The sequence below is a fragment of the Chionomys nivalis genome, chromosome 18 (genome assembly GCF_950005125.1).
Source record: "Chionomys nivalis chromosome 18, mChiNiv1.1, whole genome shotgun sequence".
Lineage (NCBI taxonomy): Eukaryota > Metazoa > Chordata > Mammalia > Rodentia > Cricetidae > Chionomys > Chionomys nivalis.
The window spans coordinates 29,809,345-29,836,034 of record NC_080103.1 but is presented as its reverse complement, the minus strand read 5'-3'; the positions used below and the strand labels follow the sequence as shown (position 1 = coordinate 29,836,034).

Sequence of the window (26,690 nt, the reverse complement as noted above, 5' to 3'; positions counted from 1 at the left end):
GGCCATTGAGCCTCAGGGATGTATTAACGCAATGCATCACAAACGTGCACCACCATGCCTGGGGTTTTTTTTTTCCTTCTAGCAAGCACTTTGCTGACCAAGCTGTTTTCTTGGCTGCCTGCCTTGCATACAACTACTTTAGGGCCTTGATCTCTGAGCTACTGCTCCAGTGGTAAACGGCAAGGTACCTGTTTCTGTGAATGACCTCATAATTCAAGTGTTTGAATATAAACTCCTGTACATACCTGATAATACCTTTACAAGAGTTTGATTTAGATTAATGCCTCTTCCAACATGTTATATCCTCATATAGACTGAGGTTATTGTGATACCTGATAATGTAAGAGGCTTCTGAGGAAGCAAACAAAAGCAATTCTCTCTAAGGACTCTTGGGAAGGAATCAATGACCTTCTAGAGCTCTACTATCAAACATGGTATACAAGAAACAGGTGACATTTACATCAAATTTGAGTGAATTAAAATGAAATCCAAAACTTAGATTCCTCACTTTCACCATCTGCGTTGCAGTCATACATGTCTATTGCTAGCACACAGGGTACTTCAGAGTAGAGCATTGCTCTCTGTAGAGTAGCAGTTCTCAACTTCGGGGTCGCGACTCCTTTGGGAGTCAAATAACAACCCTTTCAAAGGGGTCACGTATCAGATATCCTGCATACCAGATATTGCATATCAGATTCATAACAGTAACAAATCAGAGTTATGAAGTAGCAATGAAAATAATTTTGTGGTTGGGCATCAACACAACATGAGGAATTGCGCTAAAGGATCGCAGCATTAGGAATGTTGAGAACCACCGCTGTGGGGTGTCCTATGGGCTTGCTCCATTTTAGGGTGTGCTGTAATTTCAACAGCTGTTTTCAATCAAAGAGGAGAAGTCATTTCTCATGGAACATTAGCTCTGATAATGATTCAAATAGAGGTGATGAAAGAAACTTTAGGAAGTATGAGATATCATGGTAATCACCAAATTCTTTTTTTTTTTTTTTTTTGGATCACATGCTGCATTGGTTTCCTGTTACTATGACAAAATACCTGAAATAACTAATGTCTAAGAAAGAAAGGTTTGTTTTGAGGGGAAAGGTCACAATTGTAGAGCTTTCAGTCAGAGGTCAAAAGACGTTATTTTATTTTAGAGGCTTTGGTGAGTCTGTACATCATGGCGGTAACATGCGGAAGAGCATGCTGCTTGCCTCAGGTGGCAGGGAAGTAGAACAAGGAAGAGATGAGCATCCCACAGTCCACTTTTGGCCACATCTCCAATTAGACCCCTCCCACCTCATCCCTTAAATATTCTACTGATTTTCTATAGTGGAGACTAAGCATTCAATGTGTAGGTTTGGGGCAACATATTCAGACCTGTCATATATGCTCTTACCACCTAAATATCTTTTACTATACCACCCAATGCATGCACATTTTAAACATATGCTTATTTACCTATATGTCTCTGTTTGTGTATGCAATCTCTTTCATAAACAAGGAGTGTAATGATACTAAAAATTCTAATCAAGTTAAATGGAAATGGAAATTCCTTCACACAGTACCATGAGATACACCCTCAAGTTCATCTCCCTCATTCTGGAACTTTCTGATTAGAGAGAAGTTTAGATCAGAGGTTAGAGAACTTGGGGTCTAGGCAGAAGCCAATTCCTGTTAAAGGTCTTTAAAAGTGGACTACTGGAAGCCTTAGGCAGGAATGAGTTCTCCTTATCCCTGTGAATATTTGCTGTGTTTGCCTGTGAAGAAGATGTAAGGGGGATCTCCTGATTTCCTAGAATGGTGCTATTTAAATAATTGGCTTTCTGCACCTACAGTGTACTGAGAAGCCATAATTACTATTTGAAGGATGCTAATGCTGTTGGAGGCGCTGGCTTCAACCGTGATTCATCAACAGTCTTTGTGGGTGTTTCCAGTCTCAAGTTGTCATTTTAGAGAAGCCATTGTGTACTACTGAACAAGTTACATTTGGATAATAAAACTGCAATGGGTTTTCGAGGAGAGAGGTTTGTACTTCTCGAGAAACGTGTGAATCCTAAAGCATGCCAAGAAAGGTACCACTTAGCAGTCACGTGTGCCCCTGAGCAGCATTGTATAATCAGACTTTTAATTTCTTCAGACGCATCTTACCTCTCTCGTGAATCGGAAAATAATACAATTTTATTGTTAAGAGCCCTCTTCTCCCTCCCCTGCAATTTAATTAGTGCTCGTTAAGGAGAGGGAGCTGTCAGATTAGAATTCAACTTTTGAGTTTTCTATTGTCTTCTGATAGAGTGGCAATCCAAATCTTTTTATTTAGGTATGTTATTTTCAAGAACTTTTCCAAATGATGATTTCCTCAGCTTGTCTTGCGGTGAAGAGAAAGTTTTTTTACATTTGAATAAATTGAATGGCTGCACTTTTGCTTTCCATAAAAGGAAATAATAGAGAAGTCATTTAAAAAGGAAGGCAGGGATATTATGATTAAGAATAATGATTCTCAAATTATATTATTTCACTTAAAATTTTGATGATATGTGCCTTTATGGATAGGGTCATTCACAATTTAAGTGTTTATTATAATTTTCAGGCTTAGGAAAAAAATCCTTAGATATATAATAGGAGCACACATTTCCTAAGATTATTCCTTTAATCTACAGAGTCCCAAAAAGTCCTTAAATTCTCACATGACATAGGGACAGTGGAAGTAAAAAGATGACAGATCCCGAGCTTGGAGACAGGGAAAGCAAACTGAGGCTCAATAGTTCTCTCCCCAGCAAAGGACTGTCTCCTTATGAAGTATACATAGCTTTCAGGTTTTGTGTCATGCTTGCCCTTGAATTGCAAAATGATCACAGACATGGTGAGAGAAGCTGCTTCTTTTACTCTTATTTTCCCCCAAACTGAAATTAGTCCGTTTTCCTTTACATTTTCTATTCTAGTTCCTCTGTGAATGCTGGAACACTATGCTCGAAGGAGAAGCCTGCATAGGACTGAAGGTGGTGGTTGGAAGCTAGGTGGTCTCATGGCAGAGTTTATGTTCAGATAGGAAGGTACAAGAAAACCAGAGGAATTGCTCCCTTGATTGAATGTTAAGTGTTGCAGGGCATAGGCTGAAGCTAAAATAGTTCATCCAAGACCGGTTATAGTAGAAAAAGAGATTTACTCAGTTACCTGTAGGGGACAGTGGTCAGGGCTAAAACAGAAGAACCTCCTGAGATAATACAGTGGACCATGGTGCTTTTTATTTGGAAGCTGTCCTCCTTTTTGTTTGAGTTTCTGCTGTTCAATTCTGGGCATGCAAATTAGGGTAATTCTGATAAGTATCTAGACTCCCCTGCTTCTGCCTTCCAGTCTCCACCTTACCCTGATAGCACCGAAATCTGTTTGGTAAGCTATTTCAGGAACTCGTCCATTAAAACCCAAACACCCCATGGACTCTTATTTCACAGCCAACCCACCTGCCCATCTGCCTCTCTCTCCTGCTCCTATTCTGGGTCCCAGCAGTCAAGAGCCATCACCAGTTCTGAAACTCCAAAACAAGCATGCGTCTTAATTTTACTTGCCATTCACTTACAGGAAATGTTCCTCACATTTTCTTTAACCCATTGCTCCGTGTTTCTCCTGTCAGCAGGAGTTCATGAGGACCACCTTTACTCCCCATTTTTGAGTACCTGATGTAGATTAGATGGGCACTGAGTGGATACCACAGGGCAAGTGAGAACAAGCCACATCTTCCTTGTTCTTTTTCTTGCTAATTTCCTGAGCCCTGATTCAAATCTATTGTTTGCCTAACTTCTCACTTCCATACTGTCTTTTTTAGTTACCCCTGCCATGCTCAGTCTCATCTACTCAAAACAGCCCTCCATGTTCTGGATAAAGCCTCCAGTGTTGACTGCTGCAGTCTCCATTTCTCAGTTGTCACTTCTGCCTCCCAGGCTGCGGTCTTCTTTCCTCGCTGCATTGTTTGCTTTTGTTCTTGTCCACTCCAAATTCTACCATCTCTCCCTTCTTTGTCTCACTGTAGCATAATGTTCATGTGAGGCCCAGTGAATGAGTGGTCAAAATAGTGCCTGTCCCACCCACAGAATTAATCTACTATGCTGCATCTCTGTATTCATTTGAACACTTTCTTCCTTAATGATAGATGCATTATGTTCTGGCTTTTGCTTTATTTTGCATTTTTTGTATCTTCATAGATGGTAATCTTGAGAATCAGAGCTGAATGAGCTAACCCTTGAAGGTCATGGGCAGGCTAGACCAATACCTGGGTGGTCATAGTCTGTTGGCATAGAGAGAACACCATGCATGGCAGATTTTAATTTGAAATTCTGTTATGTCACAAGTCACTGTTGTCTTTGTTAGTCCTTTCTCCTAGGTTCCCAATTTCTAATAGAAAGAAAAAAAACCTAATTTATAATATCTTTATGTAGATTAAATGTTATAATAAATGTGAGTATATAACTTAAAGCGATAGCAGCTGGCAGAAATATATTAATTATTCATTGTTGCACTGCTATAGGTATGTACTATTTGAAGACAATCTTGATTCATCTTCTAGTAGTAATAAGTTTCATTTAACTGTATGGCTAATTTCTAACTGAATTAAACAGAAGCTAGAAGTTACCTATTAGCTTTACTATTAAATAGAAACCTTTTCTCATTACCTTCCATTATTCTATTAGTAATTTTTTTTTTTTGGTCTTAGAACATATTTCTGGTAATTGCTTGCTTTTTCAAGTTTCACCTAACAGAGGTCAAATTGCTGCAAGTGTTTTTTAAAAGAAGAAAAATTAGAAAAATTTTTCTAATTTACCCAGTCCTTTTAGACACTATTTTGCAATCCAGAATATGAATTGAATCCCAAATGGTTATAGTTAGCAGAGTCTGCCATTTGTTAGAGCCCGAGACACCAGAACACTGGAGGCACTGTCTTGGCCTGGCAGGTTCCTAACACATTCTGTTTCCACACATTTGTTAATTCTTATTGAATGTCGAATGTTCTGTCAGAACCCAGACAGATAGCCGACTCAAAAATACCCGATCTTCATAACACAGCAAGCAATAAGGGGCTAGATTATAGCTCAGTTGATGGAGTGCTTGCCTTGAATGCACCAAGTCTTGCATTAGAACCTCAGAACTGTATAAACCAGGTATGGGCATGCAGGAAGAAAATGAAGGCAGCAGGAGGACCGGGTTTAAGGTGACCCTCTGCTTTGTATTGAGTTTATAGACTACATAAAGAGCCAGTTTCAAAAAAGAAGTGAGAAAATTGAAGTTCACTGAGAACTTATGAGAATAGAACTTCCGCTTTCATGGATTAGAACAATACCATGCAGACCATTCTTTGGATCGGGTATCATGTGCGTCTTTGGTGTCTTTGAAATAACATCTCCGGAAAATGATTCACTGTGCAGAAATGTTCTCAGTTTTCTTTTTCCAACCAAAATAATAAACTCATCCACAACTTCAAAATGCAGCAACAAAAGCTTCAAGAATTGGTCATAGTTCTTTGAAGTTTATATGTGATCCTTCACACTGAGAAAGACAACATTAGAAACTAAACTAGTGATCCAGGTAAGGCCAAGATATCAACAGAAGAATGACACATTGCCAGAGACCAAAGTAGCAGAGGAGAAAGAGAGAGGGAGAGAGAGAGAGGTGTGCATATATATAAAATCTTTCTTGGGATCACAAAGTGTAAAATTACAAACATACAAGGAAAATTTAAATTAAATGAAAATTTATTTAATTATCAGTAAGAAATATTTTTATTGACTTTAAGACATTTCCACATTGTAATTTCTTTGAAATAAGAAATGCTTCTTAAATGGTGGCCCTTTATAAACCCCAACTACAACTACAAATGATGGCTATGTATAGTGTCCCTTTTAAAGCATGGAAAAGATGGTATCATTAACAGGAGAGGGACGGTTTCTGCTCGTATCTCCGGACTGTGTCATGGTTCTGTAAACTCCTGAGCCTTTCCATGGACTGTGGTGTTATCAGATCTTCCTGCTGCTGCTTTTCCCTCCTCTCAGAGGACTTCATCCACTTTGTTCAGTCTACTCGAGCATGTTGTTTGGGTTGGCCAGCCTTGTGTTCATCCCTTGGTTCATGTTTTACTCATGCCCTCTACTAAGAGAGCTTTGACCAAGATGACCCCGTGTTTCACTCTCAAACATCAGATCTCAATTCTAATGCCATTTTTTTTCTTTAGGTTTCCTTTGGTCACCTTGTCAAAAATTTCAGTGGCCTCACATTTTCTCTCTAGCATTAGGCTTTATTTTCCATTTCAGCCTTTATACTAGTTGATGGTTCATATTTTATTTATTTTGCTTATAGCTTGTCTCTCCCCAGGAGAGAATAAACTCTAGGAAGAGTGAAAATGTTTGCCTAATTTCTTCACTGCTAAATCTTCCAGTCCCAGAGGCATGCCTGGCACAGACGGGGCACTTAATAAATTATTCTGAGTTTATTAGCAAACACATACATTTATGAAAAATGTCTCAATGTGCTAAATCTAAAGCTGGAACCAATGACATCATGCTCCAAGTTTGGTAGGGAAGGGGAAGAAAAATCTAAGCCTGTCAAATAGAGGATGAACTGTATGTCAGATATCTTGAGCCTGTGAACTTGCTTGTGTATCCAGTGTGCTGGATATTTTTATGTCAGCTTAACGCATGCTAAAGTTATCTGAGAGGAGGGAACTCAATTGGTAAAATTTATCCATAAAATCCAGTTGTAGGACATTAGTGATTGATGGTGGAGGGCCCAACCCATTATCAGTGGTACCATCCCTGAGCTGGTGGCCCTGGTTTCTGTGAGAAAGCAAGATGAGCAAGGCATGGGAAGCAAACCAGTAAGCAGCACCCCTCACGGCTTCTGCATCAGCTCCTGCCTCCAGGTTCCTGTCCTCTTTGAGTTCCTGTCCTGACTTCCTTCAGTGACAGACTACAGTGTGGAAGCATAAGCCAAATAAACCCCTACCTCCCCCAACTTCCTTTTTGGTCACCATGTTTCATTACAGAAACAGTAACCCCAAACTAAGACATCCAGTTACCCAAACAAGATGGTGTAAATTAATCCCCTAAATCTGCGTATTTGAAAACATAGTCCCTGTACATGTAGTTAATTTAGCTTATGGTTATAAATAATTAAAAATGAGGAACCAGAACTTAAAAGCTGAAGTGAAGGAAGTCTCATGTCTTTTAACGTAAATGTAAATATCACCATGAATGATTGCAATCACAAGAGTTATTAATATAATTCTTTTCCAGATATGTGCTTTTCAGTCTTTCTTGTTTTATAAATAATGAAATTGAAGCACCGGCTTTGAGATGTTATCCAGGCTGACATGGTCTTGTGGCAGACCATAGGACTTTATCCAATAGCTACTGAATGTCATGCCTTTTCCATTTTAACGGCTGTGCATGGTCGGTTCTGGTTGCCTTTCTCACCCCAAACTCGAGTTATTTTTAACTTTCGTCCCACAATGGTCTACATGGACTCAGTGAATTCTCCACATGCTGAGACCACACAGCTCGACTTACCTTTCTCTGTGGCATGCTTCAGCTTACAGAAGAAATCGGGAAACTTGAAGATAAAGTGGAGTGCGCTAACAATGCGCTGAAAGCCGACTGGGAGCGGTGGAAGCAGAATATGCAGAATGATCTCAAGTCGGCCTTCACTGACACAGCCGAGGAGAACATCCGCTACTACGAACAGGTAAGCCGCGGTTCTTGAAAGCCCTTCCTTGTTAAGCGGTGTGCTCTTGACTGTCTATCTGCACTGTTCAAAGACTCCAAGGAAAGAGCCAGCTGCCACCATCCAGTGCGTCCTTGGTGACTTCTTGCTGGGTTTTCCCCGCACTCCACCATCACCCTATTGATGATTCCGGAAGGAATTGCATTGCTCGCTAAGGTGGAATGTTCTGACCCTTTGTTTGCTTTCCCCTTTTCTGTGTCTGTCTCCTAAAGAATTTACAAAGGAAGAAGAGCAGATGTTTGAAAAAGTCAAATCAATCCCAGCTGTCCCTGACTCCTGTGTTTCTGCTCTCCCGTAACTAACGCAGCCGCGTGGAAAACGCAACTGATCTATGTATCCACACAAGAGTAACTCCTATTTGGGGAATGGCATAATGTGTAGTTAGGTTTTTTTTTTTTCTTTTTGGACAATCATTTTCAATGTTGCAACTAAATGTTCCTCAAAGAAGTTACTTTCTTAAGTGAAGTTCGTCATGCTAATCACTATCCCATCTAACATAGTCTAAACATACTTTCCTGGAAGAATATTTAAAATTCAGGTCTCTCATATTACTTCTGAAGATAGTAGCAAATATATGAAATTGTTAGGTTAAGGAATTTATACTATGTACCTACGATAATTATCATTATACAAATACTTGAAATTCAAAAGTCATCTGTTTTGAAAGACTAACTAATATGGACATTTTCATAAAATGAGAATTAAATGAACACAACCAAACATCACGCAGCAACCGTGAAGAGCAAGCATAGCATGTACGACAGTCCTGTCCTCGTGGAGTTAGAGCTAGTATAGGAAACAGTTGAAACAAGGGATCCAAAATTTGCAATGCATGTTCTAATATAGAAAGTCATTGCAGGGAGACCTAACCTCATATCAGGATGGGATGATCCACAGAGAGTAGGTTGAAGCTGGGATCTGAATGTTGAACGAGATACCTCCACAGGACAAGGTAAGAAATCAAAGTTCAGGAACCAAAAACCCATGAACAAAAACATAGACGTGAGAGAAATATTCAAACATTTAACCGCGTTGGAGGAAGTGGACGTACTGCTGAGTTAAAGACAAGTATGTTATAAGTTCAGTGTCATCATTCCTTCTAAGGAGGCCATTGAGTTTTTATCTGAAGATACCTGTCACCTCCAACCTCCTTCCTTATTGTTGATCTGGCATACATACCCTTTAAGCAATTCAAGTATCTAAAAATGTCAGGAAAACTCAGGTTTGAATGATCTAAAATATCTCTCCTTAATAAAATCCTTTTATCCACATAAGGCATTAGTATGACAATGTTCCCACCTGGGCGTGTTTACGTCATGGGCTCCCAGGGACAATCTGCTAAGATGATGCCTTTGAGGTACCTTGTGGAGTAGGACAGGTGTTTAGCAGTTAGGGGCGTGTCCTTTCTTGCCTAGAACCTGAGTGCGGCCCCAGTGCCCATGTCAGGCCACTCACAGCTGCCTGTAGCCCACCTCCCAGAGATCTGATGCCTTCTTCTGGCTTCATGAGTGTGTGTGTGTGTGTGTGTGTCTGTCTGTCTGTCTGTCTGTGTGTCTGTGCGTGTTATTAACAAAAGAAAATGACTTGAAAAATGAGAATATGTAGTGTACCTGGTTACTATCGTGAAACATAAATGCATGAAGATATTAAATATGGCAAATGCAGCTAAGTTTTTAAAGGTAAAGTCTGCTGATTTTTCCAAGTTTGGGCTTTTTTGTTTGGTTGCATTTTCTTTTGCATGTTTGCTTCTGTTTTGAGACAGGGTCTCACTATGCCACTTTATTGGGGAGGATGATTGGTTTCCGCTAGTATAACTTACAAAGCCCCTGCTCAGGACATTTGTTTTTCCCGCAGTGGCAACTTCTCACGTATCTGTCACATCCAGTCCACCAATGAAGGATAACAAAACTGGTGTCCTTAAGTAATCAAGAAGGCTTAATCAGTCGAAAAGCTGTGAAGGCCTAAAGAGCAGCAGTGTGTTGTCGTCTGTTAATTCGGGCCGTCTCAGATAGATGGAGACAGGAAGTCTTCGTGATCTTTCCATCCCATTTCATTTTATCACATCCTTACAGAAATACCTCCATTTTCATCGACATTCACGTAGAAAATCCCCAAAGGGTCTGTTCCTATTGCAGAAGATAAAATAGTGCTCACACGTCTGCCTATGGATTGACTTATATGAAGGGAAGTGATCACAGCTTGTATAACTTCAAATTTAAATATCAGAATGACAAAGGGAATGAGATTACACATATATGGAGTGACTGCCGTTCTGAAATGTCACACCTATATTCACGAATTTTGGACAAGACATCGAACTCTAGCTAAATAGTGGATACATAATATGTTACTCCATTATCTTCTGCATGAAACCACACCCCGCTTGGATGGTATAGGCATGCATCTGCTTGCTTCAGCGCTCTGTTCTGCACAGTGTGGCCGCTGGCAATTGCACTGCTCTGAGAACATTGTGAAGTGTGTTTACATACACTGAGACCACAGGGACATCACTAGGAGATGGATTACTGTGGAATACCATCATTTGGGGGCTCTGTCCTTGACTGAAACAATGTGAAACAGGGCATGACTGTACAACAGCATCCAAAGGAAATCTTGCTAATGTGGTAATGTGCCAGGGATGTTGAAACAGTACAAAATGACATGAGGAACGAAGGGAGTGGATGCTTTCCACTGCTCCCCTCTAGCTAAAAAGAAACTAGTTTTGGGTTGTTCTCAATGCTTATTATAAAGTTGGAGAAAACTTAGATGGTGTTGATCCTTGAGAGAAACAATGGATTAGAAGATTGCATTCTTATGAAAGCTTTATCTTAGTATTATTGAATCTACTTAGCTAACCTACCTCCTCCTAGGCATGAGCGTTGCATACGTAGTTGGGCCTTGTGGGAGTGCAGTTAGTTTCAAAGTAGCTTTGGAATGACTCTGCTTTTGACCCAAACTAGAAAAGAGAACAATGACCTTTGGGGTGGGAATGTTGTCAAGCGACATCAATGTTGTTGCTAAGGAGTTTACAAGGAGCCCCGGTCTTTTTTCCAGTTCTCTTGAAGATGCTTTTGTCATCGTAATGTGTTTGCTTTCTTTGTCTCTCATACACCAAGGGCGCCTGACAGTAATAAAAAGAGTAAGGAATTCACCAGAAGTACCTGAAAGTTGTGGCGAGGAGCAGAGTTAATAAAAGGACCTGAATTCCAGAACATCTGCAGCTCACAACACTCTTAATCAATACTAGGCTTTCCACAGCTGAGAGCTGTTATGATCAGCCTTGCTCTAAGTGTGACATGAACCATCTCCTTTGCCTTTCTCCTTAACTCCACCTCTACACCATCCCTCCCAAGCTCCCAGCAATAGAAACTTCTGATGGTGACTTTTGTCAAACTAAACAGATGATAATTAAGTAATAATGAACAAATAAACTCTATTTCTTTGCAAAGTTTATTTTAGTATTACTAGTAGGTATATAAAATCAAGAAAAGTACATACTTACTGAAAACAAACACATAGAAATTAAATAATTATCATAATGTAAAGAAGAAATAAAGGTTCTTAACCCCACTTCCTACAGAAAAATAGATTCATATATAATTATAGAAAAATAATTGCTAACATAAGATTATCATACTTATTAAAGTGTTTACATGCCCCTTTCTGAAAGTGCCCACAGGAAATACATAACTTATTTATTTTAGGCATTGATAATTAAAATGAATATATTTGGTTTTTAGTATTTTTCAGTTTTACGTAATTTTCTTTTGGCAGAGGCTTTTTGTTCATTCCTGGCTGCCCAGACTTGAAATAACCACTCAGAAACTATATTAATTGCAATACTGTTTCATCACTAGCTTAAGTGTATTTCTGGATAACTCTTATATTTTAAAGTAACAAATTTCCACTATTTCGTATTTTACCATGAGGTTCATGGTTTACCGGCAAGGTACTTGCACGTCTGCCTCCTGCAGCAGGCTACTTGGCATCCACTAATTCTACCTTCTTTCTCCCAGCATTCAATTTAGGTTTCCTGCCTAGCTCTACTCTGCCCTACCATAGGCCAAAGCAGCTTTTTTATTCATTAACCAATAGAAGCAACACATATACAAAAGGACTTCTCACATCAATTTTTAATGTAGTTATAATTTTCATATTTATAAATCATAATGGGAGTAGATAATTCTTTATATTTAAAATTTGAATAACTATTAAGCTAGTTATACTAACATATTTATGTGAGGTAACAGTCAAGGAATAGGTATTTTTGAACAGGGCCTGAGAGAGCCTGGATGCCAGCATGGACTTGAATATAATGATACCTACCACAGATACATATCAGTGGAGAGCTAGAGGCAAGGGAACGTGTTTCACAATTTCCTGAAGAATACTATCTTTTATCTCACAGCCAGAAATCCTTCTATAGTCCAGCTTGAATTGAGTCTAGACTCAATATTGGACCAAGTCTGTGGGCCTGCCCTTTTTGAAAGAAATGGTGTCTCTTTTGGACCTGACATCATACACCTGCAGTCAAAGCTGTTTGTAAGACAGGGACAGAAATATTTTAATATTTTTTTAATCATCATCATCATCTCTTAAGATAATTATGAATATTAGTTGTTTAAATTTGGGTAGTATGAATTTTAAATACCCAGAGCACTGGTTACTGCATCCCAAATGCAGGCAGGAAACCTGAGACAGTGCAGTAGGGGATGTGTGCAAATGAGAAGTACATACAATGGAAACGAAGATGTACAAAGGGAATGCTATAAGGAAACCCACTGTTTTATATACTACCTTTAAAATAAATAAAAAGAAATGATTTGCTTAATCAGTGATTATTATTCTACATTTGTAATCACTATATTATTATATCTTATTTTAGAATGTCATTTTCCTCATGTAAAAAGATGATTTATTTAAAATTCCATTATTGCCCAATGTGGTGGCAAACACCTTTAAGTTCAAAGTCGGGGATTATCTGAGTGAACTAAGGGACCAGCCAGAGCAGGGCAGGGGACATATGGTGAGCATTTGTGGAGAGGGGACAGAATAGAACAAAGTACAATGACACATATATACAAGAATGTTATAATGAAACCCAGTACTTTGTATACTGCCTTCAAAATTAATAACAAAAAAAGATCTATTATCAAAGCCATGTGGTAAGCACTGTGGTAGATCTAATTTTAAGCTCCAATTTTGCTCATACAGTTAACGTTTGTTGTCGAAGAATAATATACATATTCATTTGCTTGATACAGCTTTATAGTTGGGTTTTTGAGACAGTGTCTTGCTATGTAGCCCAGGTTGACATAGAACTCACTGTAGCCCATGCTGTCCTCAGAATTATGGCAATCCTCCTGCCTCAACCCTCTGAGTGATGGAATCACAGGCAGGCACCACTGCTGCTTGTGCTAATATGTTTAATGGGAGTTTATTTAAATTTCTTCTGTTCAGATGAACTGTAATGGACAGACGTGAAGAACGATTCTGGTATCAATGGGCACCACAAATATTTGGGTCCACACAGACATCCAGGAAGTGGGAAATCATTTATGGGAGGTGAATGAATATAGAAGAAAATGTCTTGACAAAGGCTTATCTATATCCAAATGAACTCTACTGCTGAAGCTTCTCTAATATCCAAACCTAGTTATTTGTGAGTCATTTAAAAATTACCCAAAATAGTTTAAATTGGATTTTATAGTGAGCCTACAAAATTAAGCAATTGACAAATGGGCTGCAAGAATCCCGAATGTTCTTCGAGCGTGGTTTCCTTTTCCATTTTCACTTCTAGAATGCATACTTTCTTACATTTGGAAAATGGGCAATGCCGAAGGGTTCTTTAGCTTCAGTGTTACACTATGGACTGGACACATTTTTCTGATGTGGGAAAAAAATGCTGAAAAACGCCCTGGTCCAAGTAAAGATAGCTCCCCAAAATTTTGATCATGCGCGGTAAAAAATATGTTGATTATAATTATAAAATCGCTGCCTAGGAAAGACTCTGATCTAGATTTCTGTCAAATTTCATTCTTTTGGAAGCTGAAAAATCAGAAAAATTACTTTAGTGAAAGGAGCAATGAGAATAGTCTAGCGAAATTTAATTCTAACTAGCAAAGGAGGACTGTTATCTGCCATTTACCTAAGGATAAAGTGCCTTTTCAATCCAGAAGGAGAAAGCAAAGGAGGGAAATTCTAGCCATTTCCATATTCCCTAGAATTTAGTAAAGTGGGTTGAAAAACTAGGGAAAAGTTAGTCACACTTTCAAAGACTTTGAAAGTGACTGTGATTTAGGAGAGGGGGCAGTTTTAACGTGTGAGGTGTGGATCATAGAGAGAATCGGATGTGATTACACTGTGGACTGTGGACCTTGAAAAGGGAGATAAAAGCAGAATACATTTAAGGATGAGTCCAGAAGAGAATGGGAAGTATCAGGGGTCACACTTCAAGAGAGAGTGAGAGTTGAGGAGGGGGAGTTGAGAAATGTCCCAGTCATACCAGAGTGCAGTGTGTGGATCCTCTTTGGACGACAGAAAATGAAGATCTAATAAGATAATAAAATGATTACAAGGAATCTCTAATGGAGATTGTCATAAAAAGAGGAAATGGCTGCTTGGCTTTTGTTCTGATTCTGCTCTTTCCATCATGGAAATACAATGGATTTGCTCATCAGCAAACAAAACAAAACATAATGGCATATTTGAAAAGATTAAATAAAAACTGTCCATTTTACAGAAAGAAAAGGCTGGGTACATTATTTTCTTCCCAAGTATTATGATAGTCCTTTACCAGCTGGAAAGCAGAGTGACAGCCTCAGTTGTAGTGAAAGATTGGTGGGTCTTCCCCTTCCCCTACCCATCTCTTCTTTCCTTCCTAGATGGCTATGAATGTTAACTCCAGAAACTTGCAACCACTGCCATCCATTTCCAGTTAATGTCCTCTGTCATTTGGATGAGTACCACACACAGTCACCCAGTACTGCTCAATTCTCTGTATGAATCACCTTGGGAAGGCAAGGGTGTACATGACAGAAACTTTACTCATGTAGAGATTTTTTTCCTGTGGTTTTTAAGCCTCAGGAATGCAGGCAATGTTTTGAATTTCCTTTTAAAATCTTGGGACAGAGATCTTGTAGATGCCTTATAACTGGGCTGTTTAGTTTCAGTATCAGGCTAGATTTGAGTAAAGAAGCACCTTCGTTAAAATACACCTTCCTGTTTTACTGTAAAAATGAAGTCAAGCTATAAGGAGTGTAGGAAGCCATGAGTGAGTGAGTCCTGAGAGAATGTGTACTGCAGACATGGGCTTGTCCCTGTTCAGGAGTCTAAAGCCTCAGCCTCATGGGAGTGCCAAAACCTTCCCCAGGTGAAACTCACGGGATGGCAAGGCTTACCTAGTGAGGGAGCAAGTGGCCAGTGTGTACAAAAACTAGCAACTGCTGCTTCCTCCCCAGATGATTGTGACTGCAACCTCTGCTGCCTACAGAGCCTTCCTACTGAGACTAATTAACCCTTTCCCCTCTGCTGCACATAATAAACATGCAAAGGTTCCAAGTTGCTATGGTCCTAGATGCCACTCCATCAGAGAACCCACACCTCACCTGATGCCAGCTTTTCTGTATGTGTGTCTCTGTGTCTGTCCTTTATTCATTCCCTCACTGCCCCTAGTCAGGGTTCCAAGACCAAGCTGCAGAGCTGCAGCATAGCTGAGCTAGAAGATTCTAGAATGGTCTAGAACTGGGAATTTGGAATCCATATCAGAGTGGCTTTGCTGGTTGGTTTGGTTGGTTGATTGTTCTTTTTTGTTTGCTTGGTTTGGTTTGGTTTGGTTTTTGTGCTCTTTTGTTTGTTTTTGCTAAAATAACTCCTAATAGTTACTGATATCTGGTATACACACACACACACACACACACACACCCTTGGAGCCTCTGAACGGAGACAAATATCTTAATAGTTTCAAAAACAGTTCCCCAAGAAAATAATTCTTAGTGTCTTAGTCGCTGGGAAGACTGTCTCACAATTTCATTATGCACCATAGGATTGAACAGTGCTCTGGTGTGTGTGTGTGTGTGTGTGTGTGTGTGTGTGTGTGTCAGGGATATTAAGGTGTGTGTGTGTGTGTTTGCCAGGGGTGTGAGAGTACTGTAAAGCCAACATACCTACTCAGGAAGCTCAGAGACTTAGAAATTCACTGAACCGAGCCATTAAATGTTTTAATCCATTGGGTCCCTGTACCCTCATTATTTTTTTCTTAGTCACTCGAAGATACCTACTAGAAGCCAAAACATCTGGATTAGGAAATGCAGACTCAATCTAGTGTTTTCCTATGGACCACCTAATTTGCTTAGGTGTGGTCATCTTCATCAGATAGGAAACAGCTACTTCTTGCCATATCAGTGCCATGTGATGGCCGTCTATTGACCATCTAAGAGATTTCTGTTTCTTTGAGAAAGATCAACATTACTAAGTTTTTAATAATTAGCTGTGTCATCACTGTCATTTTTGTACCGTCTACATTATGGAAAATTATTTTTCATGTGAGTAATAAGATCCTATTTCAAATAAAACCAGGAGGTGTAAAATAGGAATAAATAGAACAAGAGAATGTGAAATATAATGACGTTTTATGGCCTTAGGATGCTAAAAATTCTGTTTTCACTGTTTGAGAAGAGGCTTCATAATTGACTATACATCCTAATGTTCAGTTGATGATTTATTTTTATTTTTAATTATTCTGGCTTGCTCACTGGAGAGAGTTGTAATAATATACTTTCCATACACCATAAAGAATATGAAAGAGGGATATTCTGGAACAAAGCTTCCATAGATACCAGGAAACTGCCTTATCAGGTGGAAAATGGTCACTAGAAATTTTGAATAAGCAAAGAAGCAAGAATTATAAACAGAACTCAAAGAAATCCACGTGTAATATTAAAGGACAGTACTGTGTGAGGCTGAAGCAGAAGAGTCAGGTTGACTCCAGGTTAGGCTGAGTTATAAAGTGAATTTTTGTCTAAAAATTAACAAAAAAGCAAATGATGATAATTTCTATCCAAATTAGATATTGAAAGGTCATCGCTAGCCATTGTTCTACTCGATTGTGCTATTTTTTATTCTGTCACATAGTTAGTAAACATTTTTGGTATTTTGGAGGTTTCTGCTGTTCCCAAACATCTATTGAAATCGTCTCATCACTTATGACCTGTAATATAATTATTTCTCAATTATCCACCCTGAAAAATGAGTTTATGTGTGCAATGGAGGGAAAGCATGGCTATCTGCCTCTTCCCAGAATTTAAACTAGGGATGGTTTATGCAGCTAAGTTATTTAGAAATTTAATAGGAAACGATTATAAAGGGATAAGTGCTTTAAAACATACAGAGAATATATACAAGAATATAATATTTTAAAAACGAGAGTTAACTAATGAAAATATAGAATTGTGTGTCAGCAGCATTTTGTAAGAAGACAGAGAGAAATGTGTTCACTGTAATTATCTGTAGAGTCAATAGATAGTTAAAACAAGAGATTGAAAAAGTAAGCTTGAAATTCCATATTTAAGCTGATGAGCCCCATCAGTTGGCTGGTCATATCAAAAGAAACGATTGAATGTAGTAAACACATGAATGGAAATAATATGAATTCAAGTTCAGGCCATTGGATTAGTTTATTCCACAAAGATTATTAACATGTTAGACCTCTTGCTACCCCTGTGTAAAAGTAAGAGAAATGGAATAAATGATACCGGAGATGCCTGCTGTCTTTATCAAATTTTGAGTTAGACAGCCAATGGAATAATAAATAAGTGGGCCACAAGATGGCGTCTGTAGCTAATGAGTCTTTTTACTTTAACCCTTGCAGTGGTTAAGCTAAACACACAGCTTACATTGTATTTTTAGAAAAGTAATATGCACATCCTGTTATTTTAAATTTTAGAGCTACTTCTAAAATTGAAACTTGGCAGATAATTCCTAGAATCTGGATTCAGACTTCTCCAGAAGTGAGCTTTCCCCTCCCCTCTCCTTTTCTTATCTTCCTTTCTTTTTTCTTTTTTTTGGCAATACTGGGCAGTAAACCCAGAGCCTTTCATATGATACGCCAGTGTTCTGTCACTGAGAAACATATTCTGAATTTTTGCCTATTTTTATTTTGAAGCAGAGGCTCACTGGCTTGCCCAGCCTGGCCTGATCTCACTCTGTAGTCCATACTTGCTGTGAAGTTGCAATCTCCCTGCCTCAGACTCCCAACTATATGATATTATGGTCTTCTACCACCAGGCCTGACTAGCCTATCTCCAAAACTACTAATTTTACTTGAACCTGAATCTTCAGTATAGACAACTGGCTTCAAAGCTGTTAAATGAGCTCATGAAAAGCCCCAGACTCAGTGCCCACCTGGCAGTGAGCGCGTGCCACATGTAAGCTAACAGAACTACAGCAGCCACAGTGAAGACGGCAGAGATTTCTCATGTGCCTGTGGATCTTACTTTTGGAAACTGTACAATGGTAATTATCTTTCAAATACCAGATACTTGAGGGAAATGTTTAAATTTTTATGATCACCATATCTCATAATGGCTCTGGGCAAGCAGAACTAGACGAAATTGTAAATCATATGTATTTTCATTTGCCAACTTCTTGTCAGCTCCAGTCAGCCTCTGGAACCCACCATTTTAATGGAAACCCATTTATTTTATGTGTAGATGAATAAGCCCAACAAAGCAGAGAGTCACGGTAGACCTCCTCACGTCCCACAAGGTGACACAATATTAATACCGGCTCCTAAATATGAGCACTACCACGGAAAGCTGCTGTGTCTATGGGAACAGTGCTGTCACCGCTGATTCTTTCGAAACCTTGATCACATCTGTTTGTGGGATTACTATGCACTTGGGAACAAAGGAGACATTTGCCTGTTCTGGTAGCGAAATGTCATCACCATCTCTGCTGAAGCAACTAGAGATTTCCTTTCAAAACTAAGAGTTACTTTTGGAATTGGGGATTCGTTTTCCTAGCTTCTCATCCTCTTTAGAAAGGCTTGAAGCAAGTATGTCGAAAGGGGGTGTGTTCTCTGCGGTGTGCATCCACAGGTCTGGCTCCTTTGCCCAATTACTGTCTCTCAGAGTTCTCTGCTCTCAGAAAGCTTGTTTATCCTTTGGCTACAGAACAGAGCAACCTGGGGAGAATGCTTGCTGGATTTTCAGTTACAGATTTATGGTGAACCTCCTTTTCAGTTCTGCCTCCTCCTGGCTAACATACATGCACTACCTTACTTAGGGTTCCATGGTATAGAGCAGTCTCTGTGTTCTTATGGGGAGAAGCAGAATAGTCTGTAAATCAGTTTTGGAGCGAGGATTGCTTTTTGCTTTGTTTTGTTTTGTTTTGTTGGTTTTTTGAGACAGGGATTCTCTGTGTTTTGCTCTGACTGTCCTGGAACTTTCTCTGTAGACTAGGCTCACAGACATCTGCCTACCTTTGCCTCCGAGTGCTGGGATTAAAGGCATGCGCTACCACCGCCCAGCTGGTTTTGTTTTTTAAAATATTTGTTGTTGTATATATGTGAAGGTGTGCATATGCCATGGCATGCCTGGGGACGTTACAGGACAACATGGTGGAGCTGGTTCTCTCCTTCCACTGTTGGTTCTGGGAATCCAACGCAGGTCACCTGGTTTGCATGGCAAGTGCCTTAACTCTCTGAGCCATGTACACCCAAACTCATTCTCTTAATTAAAACAGGATTATCTGATTCCATCAGAAGATGACTGCATAAAATAAAATGTGGAAAATGGTGACACAGTATTCAAATGAAAGTAGAACCCTGTGGTTGTAGTACCACGGTAGCATAAGAAGCTAAATTTGATTTAGGCTAGCTACAAAGACTAGGCCAGTGAGGATGCCTATCATTAATATCATCTTTAAATTTATTTTTGGCCCTCATCCTGATTTATGCTACTACTAACTAACTTCATTGATAGTAGTGAATTTATTTTAAAGAAAATAAAGTGTAAATGCTTAATTTCAATTCAAGGCCAAATAGATAGAAGCACTTGATTTAAAGAACTTACTTCAGAGCCACTTATGAATAATAAGTACATTTGATATTTGTCTTTCTGGATCTGGGTTACCTCACTCAATATGATATTTTCTAGATCCATCCATTTGCCCACATATTTCAAGATGTCATTTTTTTCTGCTGTGTAGTACTCTGTTGAGTAAATGCATCTTCTTTATACATTTTTGGTTGAGGAGCATTTAGGTTGTTTCCAGGTTCTGGCCATGACAAACAATGTTGATATGAACATAGTTGAGCACATGTCCTTGTGATACACTTGAGCATCCTTTGGATATATACCCAAAAGTGATATTGCTAAGTCTTGAGGTAGGTTGTTTCCTAATTTTCTGAGAAATCACCATACTGATTTCCAAAGTACAGTGCAAGCTGTACCAGTTTGCACTCCCACCAGCAATGGAGGAGCGTTCCGTTTACCCCCACATCTTCTCCAGCATAATCCAGCATAAGCTGTCATCAGTATTTTTTGTCTTGGTCATTCTTACAGGTGTAAGATGGAATCTCAGAGTTATTTTGATTTTCATTTCTCCGATGATTAAGAATGTTGAACAGTTCCTTAAGTGTCTGTCAGCCATTTTAGATTCCTCTGTTGAGAGTTCTCTGTTTATGTCTGTATCCAATTTTTTATTGGATTATTTGTTCTTTTAATGACTAATTTCTTGTGTTCTTTGTATATTTTGGAGATCAGCCCTCTGTCCAGTGTGTGGTTGGTGAAGCACTTTTCCCATTCTGTAGGCTGCCATTTTTTATCTTGTTGACTGTGTTTTTTGCTTTACAGAAGCTTTTCAGTTTCAGGAGGTCCCATTTATTAATTGTTTCTCTCAGTGTCTGTGCTACCGGACTTATATTTAGGAAGTGGTCTTCTGTGCCAGTGAGTTCAAGTGTACTTCCCACTTTTCCTTCTATGAGGTTCAATGTGGTTGGTTCTGTGTTGAGGTCTTTGATCCATTTGGAGTTTTGTTCATGGCAATAGATATGGATCTATTTTTATTCTTCTACATGTTGATATCCAGTTGTGCCAGCACTATTTGTTGAATATTCTTTTTTTTTTCCATTTTATATTTTTTGCTTTTTTGTCAAAAATCAGGTGTTCTCACTCATAGGTGGCTTTTAGACATAAACCAAAGAAAAAGCAGCCTACAATTCACAACCAGAGGACCTTAAGAAAGACATACATGAATCTAATCTACATGGGAAGTAGAAAAAGACAAGATCTCCTAAGTAAATTGGGAGTGTGTGGGGATCATGTGAGAGGGTAGAAGGGGAGGAGGAAGAAAGGGAGGGTGGCAGGGCAAATATATAGCTCAATATAGACAATTTTAAAAAGTTCACTTCAAAGTCAGTAGGTTCTGAGATTTTGTTATCTTTATCCTTAATATTTTTCAATTGTCACAATGCTAAGCACAGTAGATGCTCACCACTCTAAACTGATTAACTGTGCAGTGTGGACTGCCCATTGCTTGAAGTCTTATTCAGGTTCTCTAGTTTAAAGCAAAGCAGGAAAGAATTACAAGAAATTAAGTATGTTAGACATCAAGGTTTTTTTAGTTTTTATTACATTTATTTGTTTGTTTGTTTGTTTAGCGTTTGAATGTGTACATGTGTCTGGGCACATGCTATGACATGCATGTGGAGGCCAGTGGACAACCTGTAGGAGTGGATTGGTTCCTTCTGCTATGTGGATCTAGAGCAGCTGTTCTTAATCTGTGGGCCGTGACCACTTTGACAACTCTCTATCTCCAAAATATTTACGTTACAATCCATAAAAATGGCAAAATTGCAGTTATAAAGTAGCAATGAAAACAGTTTTGTGGTTGTGGGGTCACTGCAACATGAGGAACTGTATTCAAGGGTCACAGCATTAGGAAGATTGAGAACCACTGCTCTAGGAAATGAACGCAGGTTGGCAGGCTCAGCAGCAAGCACCTTTACCAACTGAGCCGTCTGGCCTCTTTTTATTGCTTTTAAAAATGGATTTGTAGATTGGCATGATATATGTGCCAGTTACCAGATGACTCAAGTGAATATTAGCCCCAGGTGAATGGGAAAGAACAGTTACCAAATATATGCATTTAAAGTAGAAGATCTTACACTAAAATTCCAGAAGAGCACCAGCAGCACGGTTCAGCACAAACACTTGCCACCATGGCAGGATCCATATGGTATAAAGAGAGAACCAATTCCCACAAGAGATTGAAGAGAATCAGCTTCCACATCCACAGTTTTATACATATTCTTTTTAAAAAAAAACTGATCATCCTGATATCCCTTATTTTTGTGCCCACCTCTTCTCCCACAATAGTCCTTCCATTGTGTAAAAGAAAGGCATCTTCATGTTCGCTAACGACATATTAAATGTAGCCAGTGATGATGTAGGAGATCTGTCATTCTCCAAGTGTTGAAAAATAAACATTAACTATAGTCCCCGGGATATTTGAGTGCTTTAAGTGTATCTAGGTTATTTGAGGCTCAGCTCCCTTACTTGTAAAATAGAGTTTGTGATAGTAATTGTTCACTGAAAAAAAACATGATGTATAAAAGAACCATTGTGATGCCTGTTGTGTATTCATAGCAATGTATCCAATGTTGATTATATGTGTTATTCTGTAGAGGTTGTTCTGTGATTTCCATTTTCTCTCCTTTTACTAGGAGAATGGTAACGAAGTTACTTAATAATGTACGTCTCTTTACCATGTTTCGATAGCCTCAGTTTTTACTTTATAAATGATTGTTGGTCCACTGTACTAACTGACTTGAATAGCAGCTAGCATGTCATAGCCTTTATTAAAATGAGTTGAAGTACAGTATGGTAGTGAAAGAAGAGAGTTTGTTTGTGAACCAGCATCATTTTTGGTACTATTCAGAGTCTTTATTTGTCATGACTTCCCAACAAAGAAAGCTGTTTGGAATTTCCCTTTGACTTTCACCTGGGGGATGGTCAGTATTTAAAAGTGGTAGTTTCCCTGAGTTGTCAAAAAAGGTACACTGTTTTTCTGAAAGCAGTAAATGCCGCTGGTTCTGGGTGACCTCTCAGATGAGGGGCAAGAGCTCACCCGAAGGGTTTGCAAGGAAAATGGCTCTCCCAGACTGTGTGTTAGATTGTGGGTTAGTTTTCTCACTGTGATCTTCTGTCGTTTTTAATGTTTATATTTGGTGAAGGAGACCTGAAACGGTGTCTAAATTGGGAAGAAAAACAAATTCTTAAACAACCAGTGCTTATTGCATATCTGCATAGGAGGTAAGCTATAGGGTTTTATTTTTACAGATTTTATTTCTCAATATGTAGAATTTCTCTTCTCTTGACTTGCTGAGACTTTTTGTCTTAATCGGGAATAGATGACTTTGAAATTTGCCAAATGCTCTCTAGTATCTGTTGAGAAATTCTGTCTTTTATGTGGTCTTAGGAATGCTGAGAGTTAATCAAACCTTGCATTTCATGAATAAGACCATTTACCTATTACATATAATTTTTGAAGAGATTACTGACTTTTCTTTGCTAATTATTTTTAGAATTTTTGCATCTATCTTTCTGATTAAAATCAGTCTCCAGTTTTCTTCTGCAGTGTCTTTGATTCGGGTTAGCTACAGAGTGCTCCTGTGTCTTCAGTTCCGTTTGTGTTTGTACAGGATGGTTATGATTTCTTTAAATGTTTTATGGAATTCACCACTGAATTATTTGCAAAATGAAAATGACCCCCTCAGTTTAAATTCATCTGGGTTACCTTTTTTCTATGCAGTTGTTTTTGTGATTTTCTCCTTTTGAGTAATTGGTCATTGTTCCATTTCGTCTGGAGGTCGGGGGGATCTGAGCTGACACTTTCCTTTCATTCTCCACTCTTGATGATTCCTCTCCTCTTTTCTTTGTCATTGTTACAGGATGAGGGATCGAACCTGGGACCTCGTGCATGCGAGGCAAGGGTTGTACCACTATCACCCGATCACCCTGTACTGTTTTCCTTTTTTATCATCAGTAAGGCACTTTCACCATATTACTAACCTTCTTAAAGATTAAACATTTAGTGCTATTATTTTTCCTCTAAATTTTTTCTATTGTCTTGTATTGATTCATACTCTGGTTTGCCCACACAAACATATACATACATGAGCATCCTGCGGCTCACTTTGGGTAGTAATATGTTTGTTGTTGGCTGTTTTGCTCTTGCTCTTTTGCTTTTTAAAGTAGAGGTTAAATTCATTGATTGGAGAACTTTTCTCTTCTCTATTGTAGGCAGTTAGACTTTCTCTGTTCGCTCCCTTGGTGGTGTTTAGTAGTATGTGGAAGTTTTTGATACATTGTGATTTCTTTTTCGTTCAGTCAAAAGACTTCATTATTTTACTTTTGGTTTTCTCTGTGGTCTGGATATTTAAGATTCTCCTGTTTAGATTAATCCTGTTTAGGGGCTTTCATGGGCGTTTCTCTTACTGGTTCCCAACCTCGTTTCACAGTATTCAGAGACCGTAATTCATGTGGCTTGTATGTATAAATATTTTTTAAGACAGGATCTCATCAGTAGCCTAGACTGGCCTGAGACTCACTATGCAGCCCGGACAACGATCCTAACAAAGAGCAGTTCTCAAGCCTCAATTCCCTATGTGTTGGAATTACAGGCGTGTGCCATCACTCTTGCCTGTTGAGGCATCTCATGTGCTCTGGAAAATGGTGTATAAAAGATGTGCTCTCTGGTTCTGTTTTTTAGATGTGCATTAGGCCAATGTGATTGATCACATGCTTCAAATTTGTATCCCTGTTTCTCTGCCTGCATGGTAAACATGAGAGGACCTCAAAACCAATTATAAATATTCTTGTCCTTCTCCTTGTATGGCTACCCTTGTTTAATGTGTCCTGAATTTCCAGATTTACTGCACTAAGAGATCATCCTTATCTTTATAAGGATCTTGTTTCCTGAAGTCTTTAATACTAATGTAGTGTTATTATTCAATCTTTTCTTTGAACCTGTCAAACACATGTCATTTTTCATTTTGCCATTATTTTTAAATACTCATAAGAAATTTAATCACAGTGCAGGTGGGCCTTTGTTTTCTGTTCACAATTTATTCCTTTTGAGATGTGTTCTCTGTAGACATTCAAATTGACTATTGACAGGATTAAGTTTGAGTGTGTTGTCTTGCTGTTATTTTCTTTATTCATCTCATTATTTCGGTTTTCTTTCTGGCTTTGGGGGATTAATAGACACTTATATGATTTATTTCCCCCCTGTTGTTGGTGTACTGTGTGTATTTCTTTGTTCCATGATTTTAATGATGTTTTAGCCACTAAATGTTGAGTTTTACCACCCACTCCCCGCACATAATAAAATAACAGATAGCTTTCTCAGAACCGTTGTGCAAGGCAGTGTGTATGAAGTGTACGAAGAGGGGCAAACGTGTGTTTTATACCCAATGTAGTGCGATCCTGAGGCACCTAAACCTGTTTGCATCATGACCAGGTTTAAATGCCAATGTGCACCGTTTCATGTCCAATTGAGTAAATCTGAGCTCTCTTTTCTCTTCTGTCAGTGGGATAACAATGGACCGTTCTATATGTTTTCCTCTTATTTGTCAATAGTACTCTCATTAAGAATTAGAATGTCAGAACAGGAAGATGAGTCAGTTGGTAAAGTGCTGTACCAGCTTGCACACCTAAGACAGCCCATGGAAAGTACCTGGGGTCAAGGAACATGTCAGTCAGCCAGTGCTAGATGGGTGGAGTATGAAGAATCCCTGGTGATCGCTGGCCGGTCAAGCTGAATCAGGGAAGGTCACATTCAATGACAGATCCTGTCTCAAAAAGCAATATAGAGAGCAAATAAAGAAGACAGCCAATGGCCTCTGTGGACACACAATGAAAATGTCTACACCCATACAAAACATGTGCACGTGTGTGTGTGCCCACAAACACACACACACACACTCACACATGGGAGGGTATTAAAATATCTAAAAAATGACAGAGACTCCCATTTGACAGAAGTAGGGCATACAGCTGACCCCTCTCATGGTATTTCTGTTCCACAGTGCCTTGCTACGTGGGAATCATTCCTCACATCACAGACTGACCTCCCTTTGGAAGAAGACTCTGAAGATAAAATTTAATCCTGTTTGATCTTTGAGAGACAGCGTCTATCAACCAAAGGTTTTTTTTTTTCTTTTTCTGGATTGGCTGTGCTCTTTCTGAAGTGGATGACAAATGATTTTGCACTTTCTGGAAAACCAACAACTTAAAAACTCAGGTATTCCAGGTCATCAACGTGAATTTGTGATATAAATATATCTATCTCGATATATAGGTCTATTATATGATGTATATTCTATAGATCTATAGATCTGCTATATGGATAGATATTTATCTATGTCTATGTGGTTAGAAAGAGATTTAGTGTAATTTTAATTTTGTTCTTAAATTTATGTGCCATTAATGACGTATACAGTTTTTTTCTTACATATTTTACTGTGGAACATTACATTTTTCAATATGTTGTAAAGGCTTGGTTTTAATAAAATCTTTAATAAGAAACTGGTGTCCATGATACGTTCTTTGTTTTAACATTTTTAACATTAATTCCATATGTATTATCAAGGATATTATAGATGTACCTTAATGCCATCATAATTTACTTTGATATTAAGAACTTGAAATAAATATACAAAATGATTTAATATCCATAACAATTTCTTAAACTTTTATTAAAAATTAGGTAGTTGTTTTCAACAATGTAAAAATTTTCCAAAAAGGCTCAAATTATTATTTATCTTATTATTTAGAAATCCTCGTATAACTTCCTTCACAATACCGAATGGATTCTCTTTTATGGTAATTTTTTGCATATCTTTACAATTCCTTTTCATTTCA

The 26,690-nt window shown here is 38.6% G+C and overlaps 1 protein-coding gene across 1 annotated transcript in view; it reads left to right on the top strand.

The window, feature by feature from the left end:
* Positions 1-26,348, top strand: part of Snx7 (sorting nexin 7) — an 82,340-nt gene extending 55,992 nt beyond the window's left edge. Inside the window, exons 8-9 of the mRNA XM_057793692.1 lie at positions 7,573-7,725; positions 25,856-26,348. Of these exons, the coding sequence (XP_057649675.1) occupies positions 7,573-7,725; positions 25,856-25,933 (231 nt within the window). The 3' untranslated portion in view covers positions 25,934-26,348. The remainder of the gene's footprint in view (positions 1-7,572; positions 7,726-25,855) is intronic.
* The last annotated feature ends 342 nt before the right edge of the window (positions 26,349-26,690 follow it).